Source organism: Aulonocara stuartgranti (assembly GCF_965226115.1).
Source record: "Aulonocara stuartgranti genome assembly, chromosome: 16".
NCBI classification, from domain to species: Eukaryota; Metazoa; Chordata; class Actinopteri; order Cichliformes; family Cichlidae; genus Aulonocara; species Aulonocara stuartgranti.
The window spans coordinates 22,735,773-22,760,856 of NC_138952.1; the positions used below are offsets into that span (position 1 = coordinate 22,735,773).

The 25,084-nt window shown below is 40.2% G+C and overlaps 2 protein-coding genes across 3 annotated transcripts in view; one reads left to right on the forward strand and one right to left on the reverse strand.

Annotated features, from left to right (window-relative positions):
- cmss1 (cms1 ribosomal small subunit homolog) overlaps positions 1-25,084 on the forward strand; it is a 29,329-nt gene that overhangs the window by 2,067 nt on the left and 2,178 nt on the right. Inside the window, exons 2-5 of the mRNA XM_082509087.1 lie at positions 23,852-23,985; positions 24,507-24,578; positions 24,706-24,841; positions 24,938-24,997. Of these exons, the coding sequence (XP_082365213.1) occupies positions 23,852-23,985; positions 24,507-24,578; positions 24,706-24,841; positions 24,938-24,997 (402 nt within the window). The remainder of the gene's footprint in view (positions 1-23,851; positions 23,986-24,506; positions 24,579-24,705; positions 24,842-24,937; positions 24,998-25,084) is intronic.
- Positions 438-24,957, reverse strand: LOC309691438 (filamin A-interacting protein 1-like). Of its 2 annotated transcripts, XM_082509085.1 has the most exons (5): positions 24,907-24,957; positions 13,518-13,649; positions 13,226-13,396; positions 12,534-12,712; positions 438-3,640 (listed from the first exon to the last, which is right to left on the reverse strand). In XM_082509085.1, the coding sequence occupies exons 1-5, from the start codon at positions 24,928-24,930 to the stop codon at positions 1,135-1,137; spliced, it is 3,012 nt and encodes a 1,003-aa protein (XP_082365211.1). In that variant the 5' UTR covers positions 24,931-24,957; the 3' UTR covers positions 438-1,134. The 2 variants fall into 2 exon arrangements, with proteins under 2 accessions (XP_082365211.1, XP_082365210.1); XM_082509084.1 differs by lacking the exons at positions 12,534-12,712; positions 13,226-13,396; positions 13,518-13,649; positions 24,907-24,957 and adding an exon at positions 5,049-5,772.

A 25,084-nucleotide genomic window follows, 5' to 3' on the forward strand; every position in this document is an offset into this window, starting at 1 on the left:
CTTTTGCAGAAGTTATCACTGTGCTTAATGTGTGAGGATTATCTGTGCTATTTCGGAAACTAAGGCAGTAAACTGTATTTTCTCCAAGATAAACAATAATTCCTTATTCCTGTGCATATTTTTCTTTCATAACAGATTTAATTTTCCATTACTTTTTTCAACAGTACACTTGTTTTTTTTCTTTTTAGCATTCTTCATCTGAATCTTAAATAGGTGTCTTGAAAGCAACAGAATTATTGTTTAGCTGAACTTTGAGAACCAAAACTACTTTTGTCTACATCATACAGGCTGTAGAATCATAAAGTAAGCACATCAGTATGGTGACACAATGCCTCATTAATCTATAAATTGGGATATTTGTGTGGCAGGAGAAGGCACATGCTGAATACTTTGCGGGGTCTTGCTTGTTTTCACAGCACAGGAAAGCAGTGGAAATGTATCTATTAAACCTTTTTAAATGATTTAATTGGATCACTTGTCACTTTGAAATTAGTTAAATGCTAATAATAACAATTACAGTTCATAATATTTACTAAAAAGTAAATTAGTGGCCAATTCACAATTAAACCTGGACACCTCCTCCATCACCAAGTGTTCCAAGTTTCCTTGCATTAGGGGGGAAAAAAGGTTTTTGAGTCGAACCCAGCTCAGCAAACATATAAAGCTTTTTTTTCTTCCAGTAATTCATCAAACATCAAAGCACTGTTTTGCACTCACTTTTTCCCAAATCCAGCTGTTTTGCATTTAAACTGGCAAGCGACCCAGTTCCTCTGAGAAGTATTCAGTATGAATACATAGAAAACAAGATAACTTTTAATGAACAAGGGGAAAAAAGGAATGTTATTGAAACACTGACATCTCATTTATGTCTTAGACAGGCACTTGACATTCAATGAAGGGTTGTTAAAGTCAATAAATCTTGAGACAGTAATCAAATAAAGTAAGCTTTACAAAGGCTCTCATTAAACAAACATGACGAAACATTCAAATACATCAAAATACTTTTGCATTTGCAGAATTATTTTGGTTGTGTAGAGTTTAAAATGATGACTGAGGACATATTTTTTGCAAAATACATATTATATATTTGTATTTCACCTAAATACAAAGACTGCTTATTGTAACATTTAAGGATTATGATCCTGGCGAGCTAGCAGGGGATATAGTGATGCTACTTGTAATCTTTCCAACACCTTTTACATGACAGCCGTTAGTGAGTACTTGAGTTCTTTGTTCATGTCGAACATAGTATGGCCCAACGGGCTGTGGGAAATTGTGGGTCATACCATGTCGGGGCTGGAAATATGGGCTCCCCAGATGGATGTGGATCTTACTGTCCTCTGTTGTGATGATACTGGGACTTGAGTCAGGGGTACTGGACCTCGAATGGTACCAGCCGTTCTGCTGTTCAGGTGTCTTGCAGAAAATAGTCTGATCTGTAACCTCTGCTGGCTCCGGAGAGCAACTCCTGACAGTTACGATCTGAATAGGAGAGCTGTTGTGGTCGGGTGTGACAGAGCGTGAGCAATTTGGGCTCAACATTCGAGACATGTTCGCACCGTCAAGGGGGGAGATGGCACGGTCAGGGTTGGAAGTGGGGGTCTTAGGGTTCTGGATGATGGTAATTCTCTGCTTAGGTGAAGCTCCACTCGTCGGGATTAGGGCTGTGCTGGTGTATGATGACGCTGTCTCTCCAGTTGGGCTACTGATCTCGAGCATTGCTGTGTTGAGGACATGATGCGGTGTTACTTTGATGTGCAGTGGCTGACCTGGTGTGTGTGTTAACATCATAACTTCTCCATTAATTGTTGGGTGCATTTCTGTCCCTGAGTGGCTGCTGTCCTGGCTTAGGTTGTTATTTGTACTGTTTAAGCTGTTAAGGCTGTTGACAGGAGAGCTCCTTTTGTTGACGATCTCTACATTATGGTTTGGGTCTGTGTCACCATTTTGTTCATCTAGTTTCTTGCTGTGCCTCCGATAGTCAGGAAGCAGGCTCTGTGCAGGCTCAGTTTGTACCTCTCTGGTGGTCTGATCATGGACTGCAGTGTGTTTGCTGGCACTGGGTTTCACACTATTGATTTGTCTGTATCTGTCTAGCTCACCAGTAAGTTCCTTCATCTCTCTGGCCAGCTCTTTGTTCTTGGCTTCTTGCTGGTTCAGTTTTCTTTGCAGTGCGGATTGATCCACTTGCATCCTGCAGATGGATTCTTCTGTTCCCATCAGCTTCTGGAGTTTCTCTTTCAGGCTGTCTACTTCTCTGGTTAGGAGTCTAGATTTAACCTGCTCCTTCTGAAGGCGGCAAAGGAGAAGGTGCTCCTGGTTGACCTCCTGCTTCTCTGCCTGCTCGTACCTTGAAAGCTCTCTCTTTGTCACTTCCAGCTCCTCTGTTAGAGCTTGGGTCCTCGTCTTTTCCTCATGGAGCCTCTTTTCAAGACACTCAAAGTCCTCTTCCAGTTTCATCAGTTCTCCCTCCAGCACTTCCTTATCCTGGAGTCTCTTTTGCAGCATTTCTAACTCACGGGTCAGTTCTTTAACTTTGTTGTCCTCAGTTTGGCAGTAATAGGCAGTGTTATTTGGAATAGAGGTGTATGAGTATTTGTCCTCTTTTTCTTTCCTGTTCTCCAAGACCTGTAACTTCTTCTTCATTATAGTTACCTTATTCTGTAGTTCTCTGTTTCTTTCCTCCTCTTTGTTCAGACTGTCCAGGAGATCATCTTTTTCCTTTGCTATGCTCTTTATTGTTTCTTCCAAGTCCACTTGAGACCTCAGTGCCTGCAGCCTGTCCTCTCTCAGCTTTTCTGTCATTGTGGCCAAATTGCCATGCTCGTTTCTTTTGCCCTCCTTCCTATGTAGTTTTTCCTCAGCCTGTCGGAGTCTCTCAGCCATAGTTTTTCTGTCCTCCACCAAAGCTACAGTAAGTGACCTGAGCTTGCCAAGATCTTGTCTGACGACCATTTCACTCTTCTCCAGTTGGCTCTCAACGGCCTCTAGATCTCTTACCTTTAGCCTTAAAGTGTCAAGTTCATCAGAAAGCATTTTGCTGCCCTGTCTCTCTTGCTCCAAGCTGTTTTTTAGGATGCTGCAGTCCTGTTTGCTCTTGCCTAAAGCCTCCTCCATCCTGTCCAGTTCACTAATTCTGCTGTTGAGTTTATCCACTTCAGCTTTCAGGCTACGGCAGTTGCTGGTCTCCTTCGCTAGTCTGCTGTCCAGGTCTCGACATTGTTCCGCCATGCGTATCAGCTCTTCGTCTTTTCCCTCCATTTGCACCACCCTTCTCCTCAGTACCTCGACCTCTGACAGGAGGCTTAGGGCTGTCATCTTGTTCTGGCTTTTGTGGAAGAGGGAAACTTGATTGTGGCGCTCAACCTCGATATGCAGAGATTTTAGTTCCTCCCCCACCTTTGCTCTTCGTCTAGGAGCACTAAGCCTCTGCTTGATATGGTCAGTGATAGCCGTCAGTTCTTTGGTACAGCGTTTCTGCTCCTCCAGCAGCTTGCTCAGTCTCTCTTGCTCCTTTACAACTAGCAGTGCAAAAGCCTTCAGCTCGGTCAGCTCCTTTTTTAGAATGGATGCTTCTCTTTCATGTTTCTTCTCTTTAATTTCCTGGTACTCTCTTTCCTTTTTAAGCAACAGCTTGAGTCTGCAGAGGAAAAGAATTGAAATGTATTGTCAAACAGAATAATGCAGCCAAGTTTTATTGTGTAACTGACTCATTTCAGCCCCCAAAGGGCACTTTTTATGTTTACAGCTAACCTCTTGAACTCACAAAATGTCCTAAGTTGTGTATTTCCAGCATAAACATTTATTTTGTTTTTCAGAAGAATCTGAATAACAGTTTGTTGCCCACTCAGTTTCCCCCAGAAGCAAAGGAGGCTTTTTTTTTTTTTTTTGCACATCTGTGTATTCCTGTGAAATGTACAACATGAGGACATGTGTGTATATTTCTTTATGTTTGTGTGTTTCTTTCAAAGCAACAGCCATTCTGTGGGATGTTTTGACTCACATGGCAGATGGTCCCTTGGCAGGGAGTATTGGTTAATTAAGAAGTTTCTTTACCCTTGAGTACCCTCAATGCTGCATCCAATCACCCTCCTTCTGTGCACCTCAAATGTAAACCCCACTTTAAGCTAAGAGAGTCAGGAATTCCCCTCTGTTCTTAAAGTAATTACAGACTGGCTACTTTTACCAAGTGCTGTCACTCCTCACATTCCCCCAGATGCGCACGAGTTCTGTACAAGCATTAATTCATACTGTGTATTTTGTCATCTTAGTGCATGAGACATATGCTCCAATGTGATCTGTCACCGGTGTATTTTTACTATTCGGAATGGGAGAGTTTGGACTTTTTGTGTCATGCTATTTTGCACTCTAGAGGTATATCCACAGTTCACATAGCAGAATCTTTTAAAACAAGCACACATTAAAAACAGTGACAGTGTAGTCCAGACATTTAGCTCTACCTGTCTATAATTCCAGATCCTCTATATTGACTTGAAACTAATGAGTTTTTTTGTTTAATTTTTTAAAATATAAGGCTACTAATGTTAAGTCTCAAATACGAGACTGAACATTGTGTTTGTGAAAAGAATAAAGCGCGCTGTTAATTAAGATGTTTCTCTTACAACTTTAATCTTGGAGTGTGTTTTGAGTGAGTTTAATTAGTGCAGTTTAAATAGTTGTAAGTGGAACAAATGGGTGGTTATGAACTCGCTGTTAAGTATTTCTGTTTTTAATAAGATCATTCACTGATGAGTTGTTATATCGTTTCTCTTGACTTTGAGTAATGTGTTGATTCCTTTTAAATGCAGAAAATTGCAAAAAGCAAAATCTTCAAAATAATTTTCTACATCTAAATCAACACCTTGGATACCTTTTGAACAGCTCTGTTGCAAAGCAATCTCTTTGTTTAATCTGTGTAGAATTAGCCAACAGTTACGTTATCCTTATCAGCTTATCTTGCAGTTGTAAATCGGGTTTTAAATTGGGAAACGTTTCTAAATGCATGTCTGCATCTTTTTGCTGTAGAACAAAAAATTTTTCGTTCCTACCTGTGCAGTTCAGCTGGCCCGTGTCCTTTTTTTTTTCTTTTTGGAAAAAAAATCCTCAAAAAATAAATTGCCTCCACTCTTTTACCTCTCCCTTTCCCAGAGATCCCAGTGATGTGGACGTTCCATCCGGAAAACCAAACATTATGAGAAGTGCTCCGCACAGAGACTCTCTCGCACTCAGTGGCGCCCATTACATCATCAGCAAGTCCTTATATGGGACTGTACAGGCTCTACTTCTGTGTGTGTGTGTGTGTGTGAACATGTGTGTTTGTGTGTGTGTCTTTTTTTTCTGGAGTTCAGCCCACTGCAGATGAGGTCATTGTGTAGCAATGCCAAAGAGGCTAATGGGAAGGAGTGTGTGTGTGCACGCACGCAAAGAAAAGTCTTCAATCACCATTCAATCTGCAAGGATAACACCCTCAGTTTGCAGGATTAGTTTAACCGAACATTTAATCATAACCATGCTACATAAATTCTTAACCTGCCTTGGCGTGTCCCATAAGCATGCAGACCAGTTTATATGTTGTGTGCTTGGAGTTTGAATATACTTCAAGAAGAAAAAACATGTTTTGTGAGTTGTAGCAGCTTTGCCTGAGGCCCGATAACCTGACTGGGAGATGACATCATCAGTTCATCGGCCCTCAATTGCATCCATATGTCCCTCTTTTTTTCCTCTCTTTCTCTCTCCTCAACACATTCTCTCTTTTGTGAGTTATTTTCTCTTTCTACATTTTTGCTTCTAGTTATGAAAATGCCAATCTTTTTTTCCCTCTCATGCCATCATCAACTTTCACTTTATCTATATCTTCTTTTTGATTACTCAAGTCGTGAACTGCGTGCTCAGTATAGCGTGATTATACTCCTTTATTCTCGCAGTTAGTCTCATCTGTCACAGGAATGAAAAAGATAATAAATAGGTGTTAATGTTTAAGCTTTTTAAATGATTGTGCTAAACAAAATCAAAAAAATATAGATTTTGTTCCATTTATTTGCAATGTTTTTCACTGCTAAATAAACCTGTGGTGGTACTTTCTTTTTTCCCCTCTGTCGAGCAAACTCATGTAGGCCTCAAATAAAAGAGGCCTTTTCCCTCATGAGGCATGTCGCAGTCTCACAAGAATTTAGAAAACAGGCAAAAAGGTGCACTTAAACTTCGCTTTTTAGATATTTATGTTCACAAGCTTTTTTTTTTTTTATATGAAGCATGCCAAATTAAACCCCACTGAAACTACTTAGACACAGGTCAGGTATAGAAACAAGAAATCGCACATGCAATGTGTGTGCAATGCACAAGAATATTTAAGCTGTTTCTGTCAGCAGAGAATCCATCTCGAATCATTTGTGTCATAGTTTAACATGTGAACGTCTTCCATTTAGAGACACAACCTCCTCTTCATAACAGACTCTACAAGTTGCATAACTTGGTGATGTAAGGCTGTATTCTGTGCCTGGTTGGTATTTGCTTTAATCCCTTAATTGCTTCATGGCAACTGTGGCTGCCTGTTCTAAAGGCATAGATAGCTGTGGTTGATAACATTTCATTTCTAATTGTTTTTGGTTTGTAATGGTGATTACTTATTGTTGAAGAAGATTATCATGTTTTATTAAAACACAGAGTGGCATTTCTAATATTTAGTTTGCCCTTAATTGCATAAATTGTAACTTTTTTCTTCTTTTTTTACTGCAGGATTAATAGACCTCTTGTCTTAGGCTCTGTTTTAATGAAATGTAGCTGATAAAATGGCAGCAGCTAAGCACGAGTCATCAGACGTTTTTGGTCTGCAGTGGTCATTATAAAATGTACTGTGCCACTGGGTAATTAACGTGACACAAGCAGAATTTTAATTTAAAAAAATTCCATGAAGCAGCCACCTAAGACACACACAGCCTTGTTGTTTTTTGCTTTATTTCTGGGTCTGAGATTTACAGTTATTTTCCTTTAACCCAAATGAAATGAAAATAATCTGATAACCAAAATGCAGAAAGTTAAAGTTGAAAGTCAATTTTCCAAGTTTTAAAACTTCACACCTTACTTGAAGCCCCTTAGTGGGAAACAGATCTTGCCCAACTGGGAGGATACCCAAAGTGGAGTCACAGGATTTGGTTGATTACAAGTCTAGGCACGTATGATGATTTATTATTGGCTAATTAAGGTACCTTTGCCATCTTAGAATATGTTCACTATCAAAAGTGGCCTTTTATGCTTTGATATGCTTTGGAAATTACAACACTTAAAAGAACCTTTAACTTTTGATCAAAGTAATATTGAAATGATCAAAAGCCAGGCCAAGTTGCATTGCTTGTGTTTTGCATTTTTATCAGTAAAACCATTTCAACTACTTCTACCTCCATGGAAGACAGTGACACTATCTTAATTATATACTTATACTGTATTATATACTAAATACTATAAGATTCAAACTTTCTTTTTGCCATGACCTTTATAATTATTTTGCCAGGAAAGAGAGATTTGAGATATTTCTCTTGTGTGAGAAAGATCCTCCTCATTCCTTTGAATATCTATGCACATACCAACTCCCATATCAGAGTTCATGAGGTCCTCTTTTACATAGAGGAGGAGTTGGCATTTCATCCAGTTCTTGAAAACTCATATTTGGGGGTTAAAAGAGCGCGCGCACACACACACACACACACACACACAAGAAATGCCGATATGTAATATGTCTCTTATCCGAGTGTAGCACTCTCCTCTGTTTTCTTAGCTCCTATTTTCATGCAGAGGTATAATTTTCTTTTTCTTCTTTTTTAAGGCTGTCACATTTGACAAATCCTTCTTTTTTCTAAGAGCGCTCATATAAATGGCACATTGAAAGTAGAGAAAGAAAAGCAGCTGCTTAGTCAGTCGGTGTTGGCTTTCTTCCCTTCATTTATCTAAATGTTTAATAAAATTGAAAGTATGAATAACTGACCTCATCTGCTCACTATAGCTAATAAATGGGCCCAACAGCTCGTGATCGGGGCAGTGCTTCTTCTCTGAGTTGATTCACTGCCAGATCCTGATAATTTATGAACATCTTCTGACACTTCATTGGCTGAGCAGGCAGATGGCGAATGCGTTTGAGTGAGGGACGAACAGAACATCTGCGGGTTTCTGCTTTGGCACAGCCGTGTTTATTGTGTTGCTTTTCTCTTGGTTCTCTAGTAATTCAGGTAATACAGGAATAACATTTTCAGTTCTTCGTACAACTATAAAACGTTATACAAGGATTGCCGCGGGTCTCATTTGCAACAGCACATCTGTTGCATGTATGTGATATGAAGTTCTGAAAATTTTTTGTTTATTAACCATGTAATACAATACCTCATTAGTTAAAGAGTTTTCATTATGACCTGAAAAACTTGGCTTGAAAGCAAATGTGAAGTACAAATATTCCTCTTCTCCTCTTTGTGAAAACTTCAAGTCTTTTTGTTGAGTTGGCAGCCAGTGCAATTACATTTTAGCCAGTGTTAAATTAATAAAATTAAAAACAGAAGAGGCTATTCAGTTTCTTTCCAGTTGTGTATAATAGTAATTTATCAAACAACTCCTTTTGTCTACAGACATTTTACACATGAGGCTGATGCTGGATTAACCAGTTAAGATGCATTGTTTTGACTGGGCATCAAGGCTCTGCTCTGATGCTAGCGCTAATGGGATCACAGTTTCACCGTCTGGAGTCAAGCTGTTTAAGAAAAGGGACTGGACAGTGTGTGCCAATTACATGGATATCACCCTTCCCGCCTGCCTTTTATTTTCTCTGCCAGAGTCCTGAAAAAGGGGTTGAGACTGATAGTTGAGCCTCAGTTTTAGGCTGAATGCTGGTTTCATCTAGGCTGTAGTGCAGCAGACCAATGTTTTACCCTCCTGCGGTTTTTGTTGCACTGAGGAGCCTTGAGTTTACTAAATAAGTCTACATGTGGTATGTAGACTAACAATGCAGATTCCCCAAGGGTTTCTGCAGGGCTTTCCACAGAGAAAACCAGGGTTTGCCTCTCCTTGCTATACATTGCCTCAACCCTTGAACTGAAAGACGTGTTTACTTTCTTGGCAATAATTTGGACCTGTTTATTGTGTGTGTTGAACTTTGGCCTAGGCTTGATCTTGCCTCTATTACTTTTTGTATATTTTGTAGCCAGATTTGAAGGCATAGAAGCTGCGAGGAAGGAAGGCATCGAGCAGGTGATAAAGCGCCACCATCCCAGGAGGACTCCCAGTACTCACTTAAACAGTTTGCAGCTGAGTGTGCTGCAGCTGCAAAACACATCAGCGTCTTTAAACCCGAGGCCACAGTTTTCACTTGGTAACGGATGTTATTATGATGCTAAAATGGACTAAATGATTAGAAAAACAAAGAATGAAGGAAGAAAACCAAAACTGTACCAGATACTCAGGTTGACGTAATTCTTGTTGATATGCTAATTTGATAGAGTTACGCTGTTCAGCTCTCCCGTCTGGTTAGTCTCCTCCTCCTTTGGCATTTCAACACAGGAAAAGAAATAGCGGAGGGGGGGGGGCTGTAGTGCTAATTGGCAAACAATATAAGCTAACACCCTAATCTAAGGTGATAAACATGGAACAGTTATATGTATGCATTGTCCCTTTGAGCATATGACATGAACATGTTAGGATGAAAGTATTTTAGCTAACTTGAGAATTTAACCCAAAGGACTAAAGTGTACAGCCTCATAGGGCTGTTTTAAATAATCCTTTTTAGATCATGTGCATTCCTTTCCTGCATCTGTAGTGCTCACTGATGATGTATTGATGAGAAAGCCACATCAGTTGTTAAGTGAAAACATGATAGCTCTAAGAGTGGTTTTGGGTAAAGTCTATGAAGAGTTTGTGATGCTGAACTGAAATGGACAGATGAGAGCATTGATGTCCCTTGTATGTTGAACATGTGTGTGCGGTTAATGCTGAGATGCTGTCATCCCAGTAATAAACCATAGAAAATACGCACAGTCTTAAAGCATGTTCTGATAGCTGAGGTTGGAACAGCCAGATTGCTGCAATGGCATAGTGACGTGAAGATGTAATCGTCCTTTGACACATACTGTTGCGCAAAGTGGTGATACGATGTGTGTTGAATCTTCTGTATTAAATTATGGCTAAAACAAGTCATCTGTTGAGCATATGGCACCTGGTGGAGCTACTTTTCCAGGGAAACGAGGGGGGGAAAAAAGTGAGGGGTGCCGATTTTTAGCCAGGCCGTGTGGTTTTCTTGGCCTGGAGCATATACTTTGAGAAGAAACAGAGTGAGATTGAAAGATAGTTGAAGAGGATTTGAAGTAAGAGTGGAAATTCTTGTTTAAATATTTAGGCATCTGCAAAGCAAGAAGCAAAGAAAAAAAAGACTGGACTGGGAAAGAGATGAAAGGGACAAGCGTATCACCATGTGCCTTATGTTGTTTACCCAGGGGATAAATGCAAGATTTAACTCAGCTCAAACCTATTTAAGCCAAACTCAAAGAAGCTGAAGTGCAGTCAGGAATGCAAAGAAGGGCAATAGAAACCTGTGCATTTTAGACAAACTATATCTTTGGAATACATAATTCAGCAGTTGGACAGATACCCAGCACGTTAAACATCCCTAGTTTGAGACCAGCCAGAGACAGAAAACCCATCCTCAGGGAGTCTGAAACTGGTGTTCTCCTAGTGCCTGGATAAATGGCAGGGTTGCGTCAAGAACCAGCATAAAATCTGTGTTAAATCAAATATCTGGCTCTATCCGATGTGATTCACCACTGGGATTTAAGAGTAGAGCAAATTTTGATGCTGTAAAATGCTACAAAATCAGAAGATTTTACAAGGTAGATTTTAGCATTTAGCCTAAAAGCAGACGGAAACACTTAACCGATTATCAAAATGGTTAAGTATTCTTTTAACTGACAAATAGAGCCTAAAAGCAAGGGTAGGAAGTGAACCAGACAATAACCAGTGTTTCCCACACAGACTTTAGTTGGACAGTGTATCCAGGTATTTTAATTCCTGGCCAAGAACATTTGGTGATTCAGACTCATAATTTCCATCACGTCATTCCCTGCCAACTGGCTTGCTGACCCGTCTCACTGTTGTCGTGGCCCTCCACCATCATTCGCCTACTTCTCCAGAGTCTGATCCTGCAGATGAATGAGCTCAAGCTCCACCGTCTCACAGAGGCTGCAGATCAGAACAAGGACTACAAGCACTAGCTGCTCCCCATGACAGTGGAATTTGGAGACTTGACCAGGGCGCGAGGGACTCACTGGAGAGGCAGCTAGCTATTTTGCTCCTTTTTATGGTCTCCTTCTTTTAAGATCATTCTTTTAAGACAGCGTAGGTGTGTGTTCAGTCGGATTATGCTTTAGATTATTTAATAAAGAATGATGTTTTAGATATTTAGAAAGGAGAGCGGGCAAAGAGATGAAAGAACCTGTATGTTATGAACACTCAGGAATAAATGCGTCACACGGGGCTACAGACACACCACAGACATGCCATGTACTCATGTATTAATCATCATTAGGCCAAGATGAACCACATACTCTTTAAGTGAATATGTTTTTAGCTTTCCACATTGTGTTTGAAGAGAGAGAATTCTAGTGAACTTAATCGCTCTACTGGTATGACTATTTTTGGTCTTTAATTGCATATATGCCTGTGGTGGATCAGTAAAAGCCTTTTTTCAGTTTGGCATGCAGAAGCAGACAACTAGTCTCCTTCCAAGGCTGCAAGCCCAGTGCGGGTCCAGTCTCTACATAGCTAGATTACAGAGTGGACGCTGGAGGTACATGAACCAAGACAACCGGGAACTTCGACAAAACGACCTTTAAATTGCATGGGAGAACCAGTCACCACCTTTATGTTAGACCTAGCTTCACCCGTAGGCCACATCTAAATACGGTCTCTATTTGGTAAGGGAACATTTCTACCCACCAACAAACCCTCAGCACATTTCCTTACTTTAGAAGAAACCTTTAGCCTATACTGTGTTGTGCTGTTGAATGGGACATGAGAGCGCCAATTTAGCCTCTACATGTAATTGCAAGTGAGTGCATGTTTATGTGTTTACAAGGGGGAGTGAGCTGAGCCAGGTTGGCCACAAAGTCTAACCAAGTCCAGAACGTAATGGACTGTGTCTGAGTGGAGTAACTCCTAAGTACTGTCTTAAGGTCATATGTGTGTATATATAAATGCTGAGATGGAGCAGCCACTCACTCTGCCATGAAGAGCTTTACAGACCAACATAGACTAAAAGAATTTAAGCCTTCACAAGTGTACATCAGAGCTCAGGTCCGTCCCATCAGGTCTTATTCCAATGTACTGAAATACTTTAATCCCTTAGCCTTTCCTAGCTTGCTGTAACATTCCCTTCCTGAAAGGAATTGGTGGATATTTTTATAAGCCTAGCCTCAATATAGGCCAGCATGGGAGTGTAAATATAAAATATCAGTGTTGTCTTTGCTTGGGCATACATTTACATGTGTTGGGTTTGCTGCACAAACCTCTCTCTGTCCTGCCTCAGCAGAGTGGTAAGGCTGTTGCTCTTGTGGATCAAAGCCCTGTGGCTTTTCTCTTGTTCCTCCAGCCTGTGCAGAGCCTCAGAGTGAGAGAGGGTAACCTCCTGAAGCTGCTTCATCATCTGTTTTGAGGAATGCTCGTGGGCTTCCACCAAGTGTTTGAGCTAAGAGGGGGGGGAAGGGAAAACAAAATGGGCATGAAGAGTAAAACTTTAGTTTACCTTGACTTGCTGAGAGTTAACCACAGGGAGAAAGCTCTCTCCTGTTGCCGTTCTGAAACCAAGACCGAATCCACAAGACAATCATCCGTGCTTACAAAATGCAACATAGTATGTAAATCTGATGAGTAAAGCTGTTATTATGTAAAAGCAACAAGAATTATTCTGCCCACATTATAATAGTAGGCATTTTTGATGAGCTTCTTCCAAGATTTTTGCTGCCACCCAGTCCACTTTGCTGTGGTAGAAATTAATTGAAAAAGTGCTCACTTACAGATTTTGTAACCATGGCAGAAGGATGGATTCAAAACATGCAACACCTGTACTGCAATTTAACAAATGTGTGCAATGATGCAGCAGTAATAGACACTCTTTTGTCAGACTGTAATGCATCCATCTCATTAAATTTGATTATCTCCTCCAGATGGTGTCTACATTCTTTCTGTTGGCAGTTAGTACCTCAGCATTAGGTCTTTCATACACATCCTGTAAGTGGTCCTGCTGGGCCCAGAGGGAGTCTCTCCACAGGGCATGAAGCACCATCTTCTGTCTGCTGAAACCATAGTGGGTCCTCAGTAGACCTGAATCTGTCTGCTCTGATTTCAAAACAGGAATTACCTCATCCCTCGCCTGGTTCAACAAACACAGCAGAAAAACAGTGGCTTTAATTTCAGTTTCTTCTCATGAGTTCACAAGAGCTAGAGTGAACTACAAAATAAATGCAAATCCAATATGAAGTAAATCATCCTACCTGTAGTTCCCCCTCCAAAATGCTGAGCAGAAACAGCAAGTCATCACAGGACAGGCCTTCTCTTGTGTGTCTTCCCTTCCACCTCTCTCTCTTCTTTGGCATATTGTCCTTTTCAATTATGATTATCAGAGCCTGGTTAGGTTAAAAGACAGCCGTTTAGGTATTTCTTTATACAACCTCGAAGATGGGAAGAAATGTTGCTGCTTTTACCAATGGGGTATGTGAAGTCTGTCGTGGAGCTGGAAAAGCTGAGAAATAGGAAATGATTGGAGGTGACAGCTGAACATTGGTGAAAAAGAAAAATACATGCTTGGCATGAAAGAAGTTAAACAAGGTCATGAGTTGTTTTTACAGTACAAGTGGTTATTGTGTTGCTTTTGTAAGTGATGCAGATCATATAAGCTTTGATGAGCTAATCCAAAGTCAAAGGGGTCTCTTGTCATAACAGTTAGTGTTACTGAAATAGATAGGCCTGCGCCTGGCATTACTTTGCGTGCAGCTTATGTCATCTCATAGTCTTACTCTTAGCACATTTACAGCAACTGCTGTTAGTTTGGCTGATAAAATGGACTAAATGTTTCCATAAAGTAGGACAGTGATTACTGACCATATATCTAGATACTGTGTGTGTGCGCGTCCGTGTGTGCGTGTGTGTTATTAAAGCTAATCACATAAGTTAAACATTGTTTGCCGGCCAACTTTCTGTATGTTCTCACCCGAGACACAGAAAGCAATCAGGTTCATATTAGTGAAAGATGATGTCATCTCGCTACTCTTCAGCTCTGCTTTTCAGGCCCAAGTTCTGCCTGTGGGCAAGAACAGTCCTTATTCTATAGTATTTGGTCCTTTCCTTTTTAGATTAGTAACTGAAGGGCCTTGTGTTTTGAGGAAAAAGTATTTAAAATTTTAAAGTGCCCACAGATTTTTTATTTTTTATTTTTTATTTTGGGGGGGTGGGGTTCAGTATGTCTGTTTGAAGACAGCTATACCTTCTCATATATTTCGTTGGTGCATGTTAGAAAGTCTGATACTGAACAGAAAAGCAGTGAGAGTCTTTATTTTTCTCAGTAGCTCTTGCTCTTACACAAGCACACAGACAGGCAGCATCTGCTTGTTTTCATCAAGGCCCGAGAGCAACTTTGAGGCTCTAAACAAGGTGAGCACTGGTACATAAGAGACAAACATTGTGCAAGAAGAAACAAACCAAACAGAAAAAAAGACAACCTTTAACTAGTTCAGACTTTAGCCAATAACATCTTTCAGATACTAAATCACTGTGAGAGTGCTGGCTCACTTAAAGGAAGGTGTCCACATTGAAGTATTTTTCTCTTGCCCTTGGTCTGGAAACAGAGTGAGTGACAATCTCAAACTCTCCCCCCTCCTCTTGATGCCTTCTCTGTATCAATTAGGAAGACAGATGAAGCTGTCTGGGCTGTCAATGCATTTCTTTTGTACTTCCCTTGACATTTAGCTACAGAAAAGGACAATAAAACCTCAGCACAGCTGTTTGGGAGTGTAGATAAAAATTGGAAAGCTGAGTGCTGCAATAAACACGACTACAAAGTTATCATATCCTATTATAATTTGATATTATTTGTCCTGAGGCCCAGATTTGAATGATGGAAGGAATTGAGTTTGTGCACTAAAGGGAAAGTTTATAACTCATCTTGAATAGGTTCAGATAAATGCAGAGGGTCTGATGTGAGTTAGTGAGCTTTGGCACATATTTTCTATGATGGCCTGGGGTCTGTGTTCCTTGGACATGAGCATTAACATATTTCTTGTTCCTTTTGCCGTCCCGTCCTACGGTGCTTTTAATGTGTGCAAGTCGAGTCATGACACGTGCTGCTGTTTCCTTGCCCTTGGCACTCAATTGATTAATAGCGATGGGGCCGGAACGCCTCACTTGCTCTCTCTTGCTCTCACTCTCTTGCTTTCTCACACACACACACACTTACACACACACACGGACACGAGCCAGGCTGTGCTTTCTTTAGTGCCCACACAGTGTCTAGACCAGCACATGCTTACTGATGTCTAAGCACACTCGCACACAATGCCAGGCATGTGAAAATACCTCGGTACTTCAGTTGTGGCTCAGAGCCAAAGTCAGCCTTAATAATGGTTGCCAGGTCTGCCCTGTTGAGGACAGTCCGCTGGCAGGCAAGTTGGCAGCCTCACATGTGGCTGTGCCTCTGTTTGTTTATCCGAACACCACCGGGGGCAACATGCCTGCACCCCTCCTGCCCACTCCTTTCTACCCAAGAGGGCACTGGCTGCCCTCACAATAGACCAGTACCATTTCCTAAAATTAATCTTATTCACAACACCTTGTCCTGGCCACAAGTGGTCACAGGCAGATACAGGCAGTATCTTTGCAGCTAATTTGTCCACAGACCAAAAACAATGACTGTTCACCTGTTCCTTGGTATTATCCAACCAGCTGTGTAATTGGCCTCCAAACTAGAGCTGCATTCACACATGCGGCACAGCCCTGGACTGTTCTAGACATTACCTTGCCGAGGCGAGAAGGAAAATGAGCGAAAGCATGTTCCATTCATGTGTTAAAAATTCCTTAAGGGTGAGGTTTGTCACATATATGCCACTTTTAATGACGCTTTGAGTGGACTGCTTTAACTTTATTTCAGACACACAGTTTAGTTATTTTTTTTAGCACATCTTTTGAGATTCTGGACATTCATCTTCTTTCCATTTATCTGGAGGCAATTTGTCATGTCTGTCTCATGCCTGTACCCTGATCATTTTTCAGTAAAAGTCACAGGTATTTGTTTGTTGGATTAAAAATATGGTTTTCGGTGTTAAGATTCATTACTGCCCCATTTCTGTATATGGAGAGGGGTTTGTTACCCAGACCGAGGATGAGTGCTGCATGAGAAGCAACAAATTGTCTGTTCTCTAACCTTTTCTCTGGCTGGTGACTCTTAACTTAAGTTGCTTTAGTGGTCACAGTTAAAAACATCCATTTTTACCCTGCACAGTCATATTGAGCAGCTAGTTTTACAGACAGCTCTTTTATAATGGAACCCTACATGGCTACAGTTTTTGGCAATACAACCTGGTCCGTGGCCCCCGGGTAATTTAATTTTGACGCCCTTGCTTCAGCTGCTCACTCTCACCAGTTAGCTCACATCCATTTTATATCCACCTGTCATGGGAGGCTGGATCAGTCTGAGTGCTGGAGTCCTCTTTGGCCTTCAGTTTTCAGGGTCAAGCTGGCACAGCACTCTATAATTCATATTCGGTATGGTTGGTGTGTGTTTTGGCTAGAGCACAGTACTTCAAGAGTGGTATAACTGAGAAATTATACATTTTGCAAGCCAGCTAGATGGAGGGGTGCGGAGTGCTGAAGAGTCTGTAAATCAGTTTCGTCACAAGTAATGCAACTGTTGTGCTTTATGATTATGAGTGTGGTTAGGCTACATATGCTAAATGTTTTAAGCATGAAGGGCGTTTAATGTTTTGTTTTGTGACTGATTTGAATTACTGTTAATTTAAAATGCTTTTGGACATAAGCCTTATCATAGTTCTTCACTTTTATATACATTTTGTGCCATTTGATATCACATACCTATCTGACTGCATTTAAGTCAGTTTAATTATTGTGATGCTGGTCAACTAAAGTGAGAGAGTGTAGTAGACCCTTCTAGGGCCATGAGGTAATGCAGCACTGTGCTGTGAGTTCACATTTTACACTTACTATCCTAAATAATGTTAATGGTGTCTTCTTTCCAAATCGTTGTTTTGAGTTGTGTTGCTTTATGGTTTAGCTTTTGTGGGTGGTCTTCTTACATAACAGTAAACGATCAATAAATCAAATGGTAACCATAATTGCGGAGAGCAAAACAACAGCCATTTAGTAGCCAGTGGTTTCATAAAATACAGTGTACATTATTTAGTTGTGACGTAAACCGTGTCCTTCTGGAGTCATTTTTGTTCAACGAGACTCTGTGGTAGTGCAGGATTGTTCAGACAGACAGACAGCCCCCTACCCTCATTCTGAGATCAGATGCTAGATTCCTCGTGCACCGAATCAGTATTTTATTAATATATATGGTGATTATTAATATCGAATAAATGTAAAGATCGCCCTTGTGATACCGGCCACTGAGGTATCTAGAAGCAATAAATGATTTTTAACTAAGTACAGTACCAGTATAGGTTGCAGTATGTGGTCCTGGTTCAAAAGAGGTTTTCTCATTTGGTTCTCGTAAAAGCTTAAAAGCTTTGCCTTATTTACATACCCTTCCTATCTCTGATTAGCAATATCCTCTGGAGCTACAATCACTCTCTGCCAGCCAGGACTGGCTTCACTGAAACACGTGCACGTTGGTCTTTCAGAATAACTTTGAACATTAAACTACACAGATCAGTCAGTCAATTGCTAGCACTGAAAATGAAGCCTCGCTGACATGAGGTAATTAAACATTTTTCATGACTGACCACTCTTCTAGGACAAGAGACAGTAGAGGTCAGAGTAAAGACTCTTTAATGAATTAGACACTTGATTTTTTTTTTTTCTGTAATTGAGTCAGATAAGACATGACAGTGATCGTTCCTACACACACAAACACACATATCCCACATACTGGTGACCGAGTTCTCTTAACATTAAGGCTGGTTTTATGTAAAGGTCGAGCTGCCTTGAATGCTGGTGAACATCTGTTCCCTCTGAAGGCAATAAATACCAGATTGTGTGTGGGTGTAGCTGTTCTTTCATTTACTGATCCAGATTTCGTGAGCTAGTGTGTGTGTGTGTGGGTGGGGGGGGGGTTGTGAAGCATGTCTTGCTTTGTAGACCTAAACAACTGTAAAAATTTCTGGAGAATTTATCTTTGTCAACCTCACTGTGCACCCATTACTGCTCCTCCTGGCGATATTTAATTCCTGCCACTGACAAAAGGTTAAATGTACTAACAAACCCCTTCGAGACATATGTCCACATGTTTTAGTTAGTTCTACAATCCAATCTTTTACTTGCAAACAAAATGTCAGCGTGTACCCAAACGTTCGAGTGTTGGGGATAATGCACTGATTGAACAGGCCAGAAGTGTTTGAGGCAGAACACCAGTCCCTGTTCGGTATTTGCTGTCTTTGACCAGTCCACTTCATTTTTAGCCTTCTGTCTAAAGTCCCCATTGATTTAATGGTAACATATATTTAAATTGTGGCTTTAAAGAGGAAGTTGTTGGCTTTCAAAACCAATAACTGCTGTGCCCGCTCACCCACCGAACCACACAACTCCCAACACCTAACAAGCAGCCTTGAAATAACTTATTGATCACTTCAACATGTCCCGAATTGATTTCATGGAAAGTGTCTTATTGTTTTTATAGAAACATGAACATTACAAGAAAATTGCCCCAAAGTGTCTTTGGTGGTGGGGATGGAAGTTCTACTGTGTAATGGAAGTATTGGGTTTGGAGTATGGTGAAAAGAGTAAATACTTTGGATTATGAAGAGGGATCAGACAAAGTGCTGTTTTTATTCAAACATATAAAAACTGAGCATTTTAAACTGAGCATTTCTGGGTTCATGGCCAACTCGGTTTTATGCAGTTCTGTTGGCGGGGTGCTTTACTTGAGTAACAGTAATTCTGGGTGCCATTTGTCTGGAATTGAAACAATCAACTGTTTCCTGGAGCTAGTCAATTGATCCTCAGCCAGCGCCATTGACCACCCTTTAAGACCAGTCATCCATATTGATCGGGCATTAAAGATTACCAGGCAGCCCCATTTCCCCTGCATGTGATTCTGCTCCACAGGCATTAGCTTTCACTGATCTCTGGTTATGTGAGCTGTAACCTTACTGTGCTCCATTCATCTGAAAGCATGCGTTTTAATCGTTACTCCGCCATATTGTTTGACTGTGGCAAGAAGGCAATTGAGAGTTGGGGGTTCCTCAAGATAATTACCTCTTTCAGATGATGATTGAGACTGAGAGGGTTTTTTTTCTCCTCACTCATTTTATAGGAAGTTTTATATTCAATAATCATTTTTGTACTGATCTGGTGTAGATGGAAGTGGCCTCACAGTCTCCCTTCATTCACTGAGTTCACTTGAGGTATATATTCCTTTCCAGGATCTTTTCTTGAACTGAGTTTAAGAATTTCATGTGACCATGAAATTAATTTATGTAGACCACTAAATTTTATGTCCGACATCTTTTTCTAAGTTGTTTCATTTGGAATCAATCTATGAATTCAATATTACTCCTAACTTTTTCCTAACATTTGACGAACTCATCTGCACCGTAAATGACAAGTTTTGACACCTCAATGTATATCAATAAAGACCTTGTTTGACAACTATTGGAACAGGTTCCAGGTTTTTCCAAGGGTATCCCTAATAACTAACAGACTTAAAAACTCCTTTGTCCCACACGCCATCAAACTGTTTAACTCCTCTCTGGAGGGGAGAGGGAGGGGAAACAGGAGGACAAAGGAGGGGGGAACAACTAAGCTGTAGTGCCTCTTCACCTCACTGTACAATACCTTGTGCAATACTCTTTGTAAATAGTCAACAGTGCAATAGACTCAATACTTGAAATGTGCAATTCACTTGTATTTTTATTTTTTATTCCTATTTATTCTATTTATCCCCTTCGTATATTTTATTTATATTGTCTCTGTATTTATGTGTGTGTGTGTGTGTGTGTATGTATGTATATGTGTGTGTGTGTGTGTATATATATATATGTATATATATATATATATATATATATATATATATATATATATATATATATATATATAACAATTCTGTAACTGTAACTTCGGTCGTTGCTGTGCTTTTTTTGGAAATCGAATTTCCCAGAGGAACCCACCCGAGGAATTAATAACGTTCTATCTTATCTTATCTTATCTTATTTTAATAAACTGTATAGTCAGAGATCACCCTCACTAAATTTTGATACACACCCAGTCATTTTGTTCTGAAAGCAGGCCTGAAATATGACAGAAACAGCTCAGTTTAAAAAAGAGAAATAAGGGTTACCTATAGTAAGCATTCAAAGGGGGAAAGAGTTAAGGTATTGAATTAAGTTTTTTTTTAGTGTAGTCTGTGAAAACCAGTGCACTATAAAGATGGGAAATATTACCTAAACACTTTGAGTGCTCTGAAGAAGCTAGCTAATTTTCAACTTTCTGATAACAACCTCAACATGTCCTTGTGTTAGCTGTCATACTTCATCTTGCATTTCATTAAGGATGAATTGAAATGTAGAAATGTCATCATGCGAAAGAAAAAAATGTTAAAGCGATAAATACGAGAGAGAGAGAGAAAATGTTAAAAGTACAGGATGAGCCAGAACAGAAATTACTGCATGGTTGGCTTTTTGTAAATACTAATGTTTGTTGGATTAGGAAATTGTTTTTTCTTTTTAGTTTTTTGTATAGGTTTTTTTTTTTCATGAATATGTCAGAACTATTTTGCTCATTTATGGGTTTGGTTAACTTCTAGCATCGATAATAAGTAGCTACATTTTTTAAGTAAATTTAAGCACATAAATCCTGTTTGTGGACGGCGCAAATATTCGGAAATAATAGCAATTGAAAAGCAATATAATTACAAGATTTGTTTTCACAAGATGAACAAAATTTGAAAAGTTTGAAAATGTTCATCATCAGTTCCTGAAGCAGAAACAAATATGCACGCATAATTTTCTGAATGACTTTGACCAGCGACAAAATTATTGAAAACATGGTCAGGGCATCTCCACAAGTGCTACCAAAATTAATACAAGAAAAGATGACTGCTGAACTGATGACAGAGGCTCAAGGTTTCAAAATATGTGTAGGAAGAGAAGGCTGGCTGTGATATAAAGGTCACACAGAGCATCATAGTTTTCACCCACAGAATGCACAGAGTACTCTTGTTGGCTGTCACCAACCACCTCAGTTGCTTTAAGTGGACATGCAAGTGTCAGATTTGAACAATATAATGATCTACGTGATGTTTTGCTGAAGACCTTGGGTCATGTTACTTTGACATACATCTCCCACATGAAAATTGTAGGCCATGAACTAGTCTTCATGGTGACGGTATATCCTGTTTGTTTTGACATAACAAAGAATTCAAGAAGTTGACTCAGCTTCCACATCCCTCAGATCTCAGTTCGATCACACCATCTTGAGGCTCTGTCCTAGTACTTACAAGGATCTTCTGCTAAAGTCCTGGCAGCTGATACTTGAGGACATTATCAGAGGTCTTATGGTATCCATGCCTCGGTGGATCGGGGGTATTGCAGTGGCACAAGGGGGACCTACTTAAGCTGCAGCTGGTTTCAATGGTGTGTTTTGTAGCTCAGTTTAGCTGCCGTGCTTTAGGGCTCAGTAGTTATTACATTCACCTTAGACATGAAGCCAGGAAGAGATACAAACCAGTCTCAGGTGACCACAAGCTAGTGTACTTCTAGTCCCCCTCCTAACTAACCCAGTGCCAGATTCAGATTGCTGTTAGCTGTACCAAAAGGAAGTAAAGCACTTACTTGTTATGGGACAGGTAGAGCGTCCCCTTTTCATATATAGGCCTGGATTTTGCTGTAATTATGGTCCATTTACATCCAGCATCTTGTCATAAAGGCTTCCTTGCCTCTGTAATTAACTTTGCCTTTAATTGTCTTTCCCCTCATCCTCCGGCATTGTCCTTACAACCGTCCAGTGCAAGTGTGAGAACAGGGTGAGAGCCAAGAAGAGTAGGATGGGGAATGATTGGCTTGGTCCATTAATAGTGGGAGTGGTCTTTCAGATGGAGGAGTGCATTGCTGGACAGATGAATGCACAAAACAAGGATGAATGAAGGTCTTGTGAGGGATAACATGTAAATGGGTGTGGTGTTTGAATGATTGAGAGAGACCCTTGAGAGAAAGGGAGAGCAAGATGGATCAATGATGCCGTGTAGAGTTTCCTTTTTAAAGGATCCTTGAAAATATTTAGTTGTATTTAAAACACACACACAGTAGTGAGGAAGGAGTTAATGGTAACCACTGCAAAATTGATTGTAAAATGGGAAATCAGAGAACAAGGCAGAAAATTTGGTCAACTGTTCGCGTGCGGTGTGCCTTTTGTCAGTTCTCGTGGCCCGGAGCAGAAACCCGCTGTGGCAGATCAGAGACATGCTCAAGTGTCTCAGCCGTATTATATGAGCATATCCACACGCCCCTTCTTTCATTTCAGCTTCAAAGAGCATTGTAGCTCCGAATTGGTAAAAGTTGTAATGCTTAAAAATCTGTAACCTTGGCAACAAATTCAATGTGTTTTCTGTAAATGCCTCATTATAAAAGCCTCCCAGCAGCAATGAAGAGAATGAACAGCCAACATAAATGTATATATCAAGTAAAGAAAATATACATTGGATAGCAAGCTCTGTTATTTCCTTTGAATCCTTTACATATGTGAAGCACCTTGAACCCAGTAGAAGATGACAAGATGCAAGTACATATACTGGTTAGTGCTGGAAAATGCTGACCATAGTTCCACAAACTGTCCAATGAAAAATCACTTTGAGGTCAGCTTACATACACACCAGAGTTCTCGTTTTCACGTTAATGGTTAAAGGAGTTTTGATGGTAATGATCAGGATTTGGCAGAGGTAGCATGTGCCTTATTTATTATCCACACAGTCCGAGCGATGTGAAGTTTTCAGTAATGAAACACTGCCATGTAAAAGCTTTGGCTCAAAAAAAGTCTTCGATATTACAGAGCCACAGGAAGAAGTGCAATGGCACCAGTGTGATAAAACAGCACATTTAGGATAGACACTGCAGGAAAATGCTCTGATTTACTACTGATTTCACTCCAACAGCTGTTTTAAAGGCTTTTCACCAAGAAACCAGAAATGCCAAAAGATCTAAGCGTGACCCGTAGCATGAGATGTGAGGAATGCACAGAGAAGTGGTAGCAACAGGGAGGCTAAATATAACCAGATGCGTTGTTTGAGATCTGCTGCATTGTTGTTACCTCAGGTAGCATTTAGATGTGTAGTTCTGACTGAAACGTGCACTCGCAGCCACATCTGATGAATAACCCAAAGACTTGAACACACTTTGCAGATCACTGGCCCAAGGATCAAACTAAACAAGCGTGGTGTTGGCCCTTCTTAGCAATTTTCTTCTTGTCATAGTGTGCACAGTTACAAATTAACCCATAAAACCAAAACTTGTAAAGAGCAATTTGCAAATCCTTCGCATTAAATGTGCCCATTTTACTCTGCTGACAGTGTCTCTCCTGTTCCTCACCTGAACTAAATATAGTTTGAGGTGTGGACGCATTTGCTCTTTTGCCAGTTTAATGAGGAAATTCTCCCTCTGTTTCCCAGATGCATCTGAGGTGGAGGAGGAGGAGACGGAACAAAAGAAAAAGCCAGCAGAAAAAACAAAGACTAAACCAGAGAAGAGGAAGATTGTAACAGAGAAGCCTGCTAAAGCCAAGAAGAAGAAAAATAATGAGCAGGTTGTTATGTCCTTTCTCTACAAAGGCTGCCTATTTGATGTTTTTACAGTATAGAGTGTGTAAGAAAATGTATCATATTAATAGGGCAAAAGACTGAGCCTGTCCTTGTCATTTTGTAGTCAACCAGTTCACAGGCACAAATGGTCATTTCAACAGTCGTTGGCAAGGAAGAAGAAAGAAGTCAGGATAGATGAATGGAACACCTTCAAAATAAATGTCCACCACATACTTATACATACACCCTCATTCTTTGAGACAGTGAATAAACCAGAGTGTTAAAAACAATTATCATAGTAACTGATGACGGAAATTGAAATCCTTTGATTTTTTTCCTAGCATTTGGACATTTTGATGTACTTTTACTGTAATATAATATAATTTGACACATTTAAATTTTATTATAAAATGTGCTCTTTACATCGGAGGATTATTAGGTTTTATTTTAATTTGTATTTAGAATTTCAAATGTTCATTAACATAAATTGCCTGAATTGTGTTTTCTGCATGTACTGTTGTCACAGAACGAGCAGATGATCCCTCCAAGGAAGGAGACTCAGGATGAAAAGTCTGCTAAACCCCCCAAAAAGAGGAAGGTGGGAGTGGCGACACCTGGTGTTGCAAATATCAACTACAACAGTGTGCACTGGCTAAAGTGGCGCTATCATTTGGCTGCTTCTGGGGTTCTTACTTGTGTGTTTGTTTGTTTTGTTTTTGTTTTAGAAAAAGAAAACAATAACAGATGTCTTGGCCACCTCTGAGCCAAAACCAGGCTGTCCAGCTGACCTGCAGGATCTGGTTACGCAGTACTTTAAAGACAAGCGGTCTGTAATCGAGCAGGAGGAGCTCAAAGTGCAGGGTGAGTCAAGGCAAATCACCCTAAGCTTGCACATTCAGTCGATATCTGCTGAAATGTTGACTCACAGAGATCAGCGTGTCCTCTCCCATCCTCCAGACTCCTTTTTCCTGTCCAGTAATGACTTGACACACACCCTCTCTTCTTATCTAAAACAGAGTGAGTGCCGTTGCAAACTTTGACCAAGTCTTCCATTAGATTCCACTTATAAACACCCATCACTTTAATTGCTCTGTTTTCCTCTTA

Excerpts from the sequence above, each read along its gene's own strand:
- LOC309691438 (XM_082509085.1), bottom strand. The coding sequence starts at position 24,930 with ATGGGAGAGGACACGCTGATCTCT. Across the intron at positions 13,650-24,906 it reads GAGAGGACACGCTGATCTCT|GCTCTGATAATCATAATTGA; the intron begins GTGAGTCAACAT and ends TAACCTAACCAG. Across the intron at positions 13,397-13,517 it reads TTTTGGAGGGGGAACTACAG|GCGAGGGATGAGGTAATTCC; the intron begins GTAGGATGATTT and ends TTGTTGAACCAG.